Below are 8,252 nucleotides of genomic sequence, written 5' to 3' on the forward strand. Positions count from 1 at the left end.
AGCTAGCTAGTCTTTGCATTTATATTTAGTATTAGAGGGTTTTAATCATAATAAAACATATTTCAATTGATTGGTTAAGAATATTTAGTGTAAGATTTGAGAGACTCTGATTTTTATCCTTAGTTCTATTTATGTGTATAGGTATATATGTTTTGCAATATAAAACAGGGCAGCGGATATGTCTGAAGAGATCACAAAACGTCGTGCGGCCAGGTACTTGCAGCCCGATGCTGGCGTTAGACCGTACTCGCGCTTGCAAGCTGAGGGCTATAAGATGCTCTCTGAACTGGAAAAGGTATAGATATATATTGGAAACAGTTTTGAGGTTTCGTAGATTGTGCGACTTTACGGCTTACGAAATTTGAAATTAAAAAATGTCGTATGTATGTATATTTAAATGTAATTTTATTTTTGAAGTGAAACTTCTTTATCGGTGTTGTAAAAAAAAAGTACCGTCACATATTTCGGTTACGCGTCACATTTTCCCGTTACGCGCCATCTTTTTCTTGTCCCTACCACGGTTGATTCGAAGCCATTAATAACAAAAATATATAATAACGATAACAATGATAGTAATAATGAAATTCTGTAATAATCTTAGTAGTACTAAGGTACAATGAAATAATTGTATTATTTGTATTCATGTCTATGATAATTAAAGCTTTTTCTTAAACTTTATCTTTTTTAACCAATTTCTGTAAAGTTGCATATAGTGCAATTTTCGTAAAATAAAGTCATAAAGAAGTTTCACTTCTCACGTGTGTACACTAGTACATGCATACAGTTTTTTTTCTAATTTATATTAAAATTAGTTTTGATTGAACCCTGAAGTAAATGTAAATTTTTCAAAGGGCAAGTTTGTGAGTACGGATACATATGAGGCTCACGTTTGGGTCATCGCTGCCAAGGAGGTGGTCATGTGTACGGATAAAAGGCTGTTTTACCTCGAGAAGAACAATGTGTTCGGTGGTTGGCAGGTTAGTATTAAAAAATGTCATCTCCCATATTTGAATAACGAACCAAATGATTTTTAATTGTTTTACTAATCGGGTATCAAATAATTTGAAAAAAATGCCGGTATACAATTAAATATTTTATTTACATAGCTATATTTTGAATGACCCAGAACCTTATCGAGAATTACTATTTTTCATAAGTTTACTTTAACAGAGTTTTCTGATATTCGTAATTTAATTTTCAATAGTATTAAATAAATATTAACTTTAACGAACACTCCCGACCTTTCAAACAAAAAGAAATCTATTTTTACAAAGATAACATTGACACAAAAATACAATATAGGTATTAAAGCAAATTCGACCATCGGCCCGAATGTAATACGTAGTTTATCATATTTAGTAAAAAAGATATAAACTACCAAAGACATATGAGCACCGTTCTTAAACCGTATAACAGTAACAACAGTACTTATATGTATAAAAAAATAGGAAAGGGTTTTTCAATAAAAAAAATTATACTAGTTTTACTTAAACGTACCTACATTACTTACATTCCCCTGCATAGCCCTTCTAAATGAATTATCGTGATTCATGTGCACATTTTACTTTTTGTTTTTCCTGTCATCCAGTATCAGTTTAGTTTATTTTTTGTTCCTGTTTAGTTTCTTCTATATAACTATATGTAATATGTATTTTTGCACTTCTTGCCGATCTTAAGTAATTTAATACATCTTTACTTTACTCAGAGTGGTTGCCTGGAAGAGATCGCTCGAAAGCGATAAGGCCGCCAGTTGCTCTCCTTTTGATTTAATTATGTTCAATTGTTTAAATATTGTAATGTAACGAAGTGTTTATAAATAATAAATAAATTGAATAACGTTAACGCTAATTTTGTATATTCTTCTAAATTTTTAAATATCTATAAGAATGTAAAATAAAGTCATAAAACGTATTCCCCTAATTAATGTTCTGGATTGGTTTGCAAAGTTAAGCAGGACAAAATAAGATTCGTCGTCGTAATGTAGGTCCATGCGAGTCATGTATTATGTAACGACTACTCGACCGTCGCCCGCTCAGTAATTTGATATAAATATTTCATTATTTCACACGTATATTTCGAATGTGCTTAAAATTGTTATTTTTATTTGGTCTGGAGCGTATTTCGCCTTGTTTATTTCAGTATTTATATAACATTGAGGTTGCATTCGTATTAAGCTAAAGAAAATGATGGTAAGACAATTGTATAAATAAGTATTCAAGTGTACCTATTCATACATAGATTCGATATATTTAAGATTATCATCTGTTATCTGTTAAGATACTTGTATTATATGTATTATTAGTATCTCATGATGCAAAGTGATCCAAAATTTAATCAAAAAATATTTTGATTTATTATGCAATTAGGCGATCAGCCTAATGCTATGCCTGTGCTCGACACACGCCGTCGACTTTTTGGGTCTGAGGCATGCCGGTTTTCTGGTGATGTTTTCCTTCACCGTACAAGCAAGTGTTAACAGCACATAGACATAAATTGGTGAACAGCTGGGATTCAAACCTACGACCGAGAGACGCAAGCTAAAGCTTTATTAGTGTCTCATGTCCATCAATTGATAATGAGGATTTGTTTGAGGATTTTTCTACTTATAATTTGCATTGCATGCATGCATTTTTATTCGTAGTAACGCATATATAACTGAGTTTTATAACTGTTTCTTTATACAGATCGTATGGACGTACTTATGGACCGAAATACCAGAAATACCTACAGCGGTTTCTAAAGGTGTATACATACCAACCGCTAAACGTAAAGTCCTAGGTATGTTCCCAAGTTCGGGGTCCGGCAAAGTCATCTTCCTATACGACGAGCAGCAAAAGAAGTACCTGTTGGCTCAGTGCGAACGGCTCATGGCCGCGGCTCGTTGACATGAGGACGTAGAAAGAATAACGCCGACCGAATGGCTGGCACAATTCTTTCTACTGATATTTGATTTTCGCACCGTACTGCTTGCCACAGCTTATCACTTCAATATTCACCATTTGACGCCTAAGGGCTTCCGCTGAACTAATCATTCGTATTGTTAAAGCAATTCTGAATTGTGTAATAAACCACAAAGCGATAATATATGAATTTCTTTGTGATATTGTATAACGAGCTCTTGCTTAAAGTCCGTCTGGTTCGAAATTCAAATGTCAGCTGTCAAATTATTTTTTACTATGACAATTAATAGAAGTAAAAATTTGACAGTTTGTATGAGTTTGACTTTCATGACAAATGTTTAAAATAAAGTTATTTAAAGCCGATATTTACTTTACTTTGTGTATGATGTAGATATCGGATCGGGACTACTCAGGTGCTGTCAAATACTTGTTCTGAATTGTATATTAAATATATAAAGTTGTTTAGAATCTTCAAATTATATCGTAGAATATTTTTTCAAATTATATATAGATTTTGATATAGATTCCGTTACGATGTCAAGTGCATTTATTGTCTTCCGTTTTGTATTTTATATAAATTGAAAACTGCAAAACCTCTGTTGTATTTATTCCATTTGTTAAATTTTCGTTATAGTTAAAACTATTTAGCTCTCAATTTCCTCCTGTGAAGTAAAAATAGCTCAACGTTATATTTTCCTAGTTCCATATTCAAATTACCATCTCACCATGGTAACAGGTCGCAGTACATGCAGAATGCATATAGTAAATCTACGGCTCTTTTTTGGATATAGAATCGAATTGTGAGACAGTTAAAATATGTGAAAATCTCGTATTATAAGGAGATGTATGCCAAAATAATATTAGAGTATATTGTACTGTTTTGTTGGACATTGTATTTCCCATTAAATATTTTATTGTTACGTTGTAGCAAATGAACCAAAACCAGTGTCTTATTTTATTTTTTAAGATGTATAATGTTCGTTATTTTCAATTGTGTTAGACAAAATGCGGGCATTGTTATATGTTTATATATCTTTTTAGCATGTACTTATTTTGTAAGAGTTTTATGTTGCTGTTTAAAATTTAGATACTTTGTAATGCGTACTGCACTTTACTAATTTTGATCCTTTTTCGAACCTTTCGAATAAACGTATATAATATAAAAAAAGTATTTCATTTATTCCATTAGCGCCGAGGATACGATAAGTGGAGATATAGAAGTAACTTTTTAGGTATATGAAAAGAAATGAATAAATAAATTCGACATTTGAGTTGTCACTTCCTTCGAATGTGTCGAACTGAGTGACGTTTGGTCATAGACAATAGAGTTTGCGGATGTAATCTGATACGAATTTCAGAACAAAATAAATATACACTTTATACCCTATATATCTAGTTCTTTATTCTTCAGATTGGGGAATGTTACGGTCTTGTGACCGTATAGGGAATTTGAATTCAACTTGAATTAGTTTCAAACATTATTTTCTAATCATTTTATTGTGCTACCGTCACGTAAGTGTTCGAGCACTATTATCTGTCTAGCTGGCTATAGCTAAAATGTATCTATTATAAGACTTATACACTGTTAAAGCATTTATTACATCAAGAGGCTATGAAGTAGTTACTTCAAATAGCAGTTCTAGCTGTAACTTATTGTGATTACTCCCAAAAGAATCCTAGTTTACAGATATATCGTCACTGCATCGGTATGGACATCGTCATAAGCGGGCTTAGTAGGCGTCATGTTGGTAAAGTGTGAGGTCAAAAGACAAAAATAATTATCGTACAGTATTTAATTTACATTGATTTCTTTAAACATTCAAATAACACTTTTAGTTCAAATTATATCGAGCAGCGCGTTCAAGGTTGTCTCATTAAAATTAAATCTACTCAACCACAGAGCACAGATCGAACTCGTTCCAACGCCTCATCACCACGATGTTCCACTGAAACTCAATCAGAAATACCCTGCGTTCTTAAAATGTGAAAAGTCAAGAAGGTGCCTCGACCCCACTTCGGGGAATTTCATCAGCTGTGTTTGGTCGTAACAATATTCGTAATTCGTTAAATAATTATTATAGATTATGAAAGAATTGAATAAAAACAAAACAAATTGATTCAAATTAAATTATGATTCTTAAAACTACTAGGAGGAATCACAATTATTAACCACAGTAACAATAATAATCAATGGTTAATTGACTCGATCAGATCATTTCCTGATAATCGGAGCATTCCCCCATATATCATACTTTCATAGTGTAATCTTTTTCCGCTGACCGTAAGGGTAAGACTAGCAGTAAGTTTAACTTCCGTATGTCACTTCCGATACGTATTGTTTCGTCTCAGAAACGTAGAGTTCTATTGTTTAAGCTACGAGCACTTATATATATAAGCCTGGAACTTAAAAATTTCCGATGCGAAGTCGCTCGAGCGATAGCTAACTAAAATATAAACACGTTTCGTATGTTGGCATAAAACAATTTCGTATAAGCGTGTTAGTGTAACAATCAAAGTGAGCTGTAAAGGATTTTATATTCGGACTATAAAATGGATATTCTGAGTGACAGCTTACGTTTTCAACTTAATGACTACTTTACGGGCATTTAAATTTAGCATTCGTCAGCTTAATATTCTCTCAAAATTAAGATTTGAGTCGATTATTTCAATCTGTAAAACAATAAAAAGTTACAAGTAATGTGGTAAAATATAACTAAACTTTTGTGAAACTAAAGCTGATTTTTTGTTTTTTTTTATTGTCTTTATTTCTTCTATAATTACTTACGTACATGGTGTTATTATTCACAGGTTTTAATGACTGCATTTTTTGGCCAAATTTTTGGCTTAGGCCTGAAAGACAGTAAACAATATTTGGATTAAACTTGTGTTTAAGATTCAATTACCAATAGCATAAATACTTGTTGAAAGATTAAAGCCAGCTAAGTTTCGTGGTTATTTATTTCAGGCCTCCTTAAACGTCTAAATTTTAGATCACAAACGGAAATATAATTGATTTTATTTGAAATATCTATGACGTGTATTTAGTATATATTAGGTCCTAACATATGAAATTGGCGTTTTGTCGTACTGGCCACTTTGACGTCAAATACCTTCTTTTGGTTAGGAATTTCAAACTCATATTTGTACAGCTATTTACTCATGCAGGGTGAATGATGTGTATGGCGGTCATGTTGCAAAGGAAAACACAGTTCGTTTTTGGTTCCAACGTTTTCGTTCTGGAAACCAGAACAAGCCCCGTGGACGGCCTGAGACCCAAGTTGATAATGAAGTATTGAAGGCTATTGTGGAATTGGATCCATCGCAAACTACGTCCGTGATAAAGTGATAAAACTGTTTTAATTCACTTGAAGCAAATTGGGAAGATTAAAAAGCTTGAAAGGTGGGTACCTCACGAATTGACTGTAGCAAACCGGCAAACGCGCGTCGACTGCCGCGTTACATTACTGAACCGGCACAATAATGAAGATATTTTAAACCGAATCATTACCTGTGATGGAAAATGGATTCTTTACGATAATCGGCAGCGCTCAGCGCAGTTGTTGGATCCTGGCCAGCTAGCCAAATCCTGCCCCAAGCGAAAATTAACCCCAAAAAAGTTACATGTAAGCGTTTGGTGGACTAGTGCCGGTATTGTTCATTGCAGTTTTCTCAAATCTGGCCAGACTATTACGGCTGATGTCTATTGTCAGCAATTGCAAACCATGGTGGAAAAGCTAGCGGCTAAACATCCTAGGCTGGTCAATCGCTCCACGCCTCTTGCTACTTTACGAAAACGCTAGACCACACACTGCACAACAGACGGCTACCAAATTAGAACAGCTTCAATTGGAATGCCTAAGACATTCTCCGTACTCCCCGGACCTTGCTCCAACAGTTTACAATTTTTTTCGATATTTGGACAACATCTTGCAAGGGAAAAAATTTAACTCTGATGGGGCAGTCCAAATCGCCTTCACAGATTTTATTGATTCCCGTCCGACTGGTTTTTTTAGTAAAGGGATCAATGAACTACCTATGAGATGGCAAAAGTGCATAGAAAACAATGGTTCATACTTTGATTAACTAAATATATTATATTAAAAAATATTCGACTTTTTGTTCCTCCCATACAGAACGCCAATTTCATATGTAAGGACCTAATATAAGAACCTGGACGTAAGTGGGTTATGTCATAAGTTTATTTTGGTACATTTTCATTCAGACTGGTTCAGGTTGAAGAGACTCACGATAAAAATTATTAACAAGCTCTCACCGAGTGAAGCAGCTGCTGTCAATTCAACAAAAGATATATTTTACTGTAAGTTTCTTATTGTACAATATTCCCACTTACTTAATACGCACTTTCTGAATACAATTAAAAAGGTTCAAAGTACATAGTAGTATGTGAAACACGTTTACATGTTTTTATTTAATAAACTTTAATTAGAAAAATTACACTATTCTAGTTTATAAAGAATAATTCTACTAATAATTGACTTAATGTGCTATGATCCCTAGATGGGACAGAGCCTCTCGGTCTTGAGCCTCTCGGTCTTGAGCCTCGTGTTTCACCTCGCTCCAAGTATTCCGGTCTTGAGCCTCATGTGCAACTACGGCGTTTCAGGTTTACCCGGGACAGCCACGCTTTCGCTCTTCTTGCGGGTTATAATCAAGTGCCTGCTTGGGAATACGATCGGAATGTACGGCCTATCCATTTCCATTTGCGTCGCTTGATCTGTTGGCTAATCGGGGTTTCTCGGCAGAGCTTCCAACGTTGCTCGTTAGAAATAATTTTGGCCCAGAATACGGAATGAACTTAAAGAACTTCCACGTTTCACAGCCATAGTAATAATTGCTATATTATAATAACCACTCTTTTATTTTCGTTGTTAATTAGTTAGCTTCTAATATATCCATTAAAATTATCGCCTAAATTAAACGATTACATTCTTAAGAGATACTTAAGCTAACTAATGTTTAATATATAAAGGTTTGGTATCAATCAAACATACAAAAAACAATAATGTTGTCTTTACACTAGTGTAAATAAAGCAGAATCTAATCATACACAATAATTTATTAATTAATTAACACAATATATCATAACTTGAATTCCCAGTTTGGAAAGACGATAATATTACCCACACACTTCGTATGAAAGCATATTTGCATAAATATTCATGAAAACAGTAGTAGACAATGCCAGCCTTCATAAATATCACGACTTTATTGAAAAAAGTTTGGTATTTTTATTCAACTTCAAACTTTCCTTTTAGCCGTATTTTAAAAAATTACTTTTTAGCATTCTAGTTCTACAAACGAATAAAGCAATATATTTGAATTGATATGATT

The 8,252-nt window shown here is 33.5% G+C and overlaps 1 protein-coding gene across 5 annotated transcripts in view; it reads left to right on the top strand.

The window, feature by feature from the left end:
* The window catches only part of LOC123711163 (vacuolar protein sorting-associated protein 13), a 55,072-nt gene extending 51,661 nt beyond the window's left edge, over positions 1-3,411 (top strand). For all 5 annotated transcript variants that reach the window (XM_045663606.1, XM_045663605.1, XM_045663607.1 and 2 more), the window contains 3 exons: positions 169-295; positions 852-977; positions 2,685-3,411. In XM_045663606.1, coding sequence (XP_045519562.1) covers positions 169-295; positions 852-977; positions 2,685-2,885 — 454 coding nt within the window. In that variant the 3' untranslated portion in view covers positions 2,886-3,411. The remainder of the gene's footprint in view (positions 1-168; positions 296-851; positions 978-2,684) is intronic.
* The last annotated feature ends 4,841 nt before the right edge of the window (positions 3,412-8,252 follow it).

The sequence above is a fragment of the Pieris brassicae genome, chromosome 6 (assembly GCF_905147105.1).
Source record: "Pieris brassicae chromosome 6, ilPieBrab1.1, whole genome shotgun sequence".
Taxonomy (NCBI): domain Eukaryota; kingdom Metazoa; phylum Arthropoda; class Insecta; order Lepidoptera; family Pieridae; genus Pieris; species Pieris brassicae.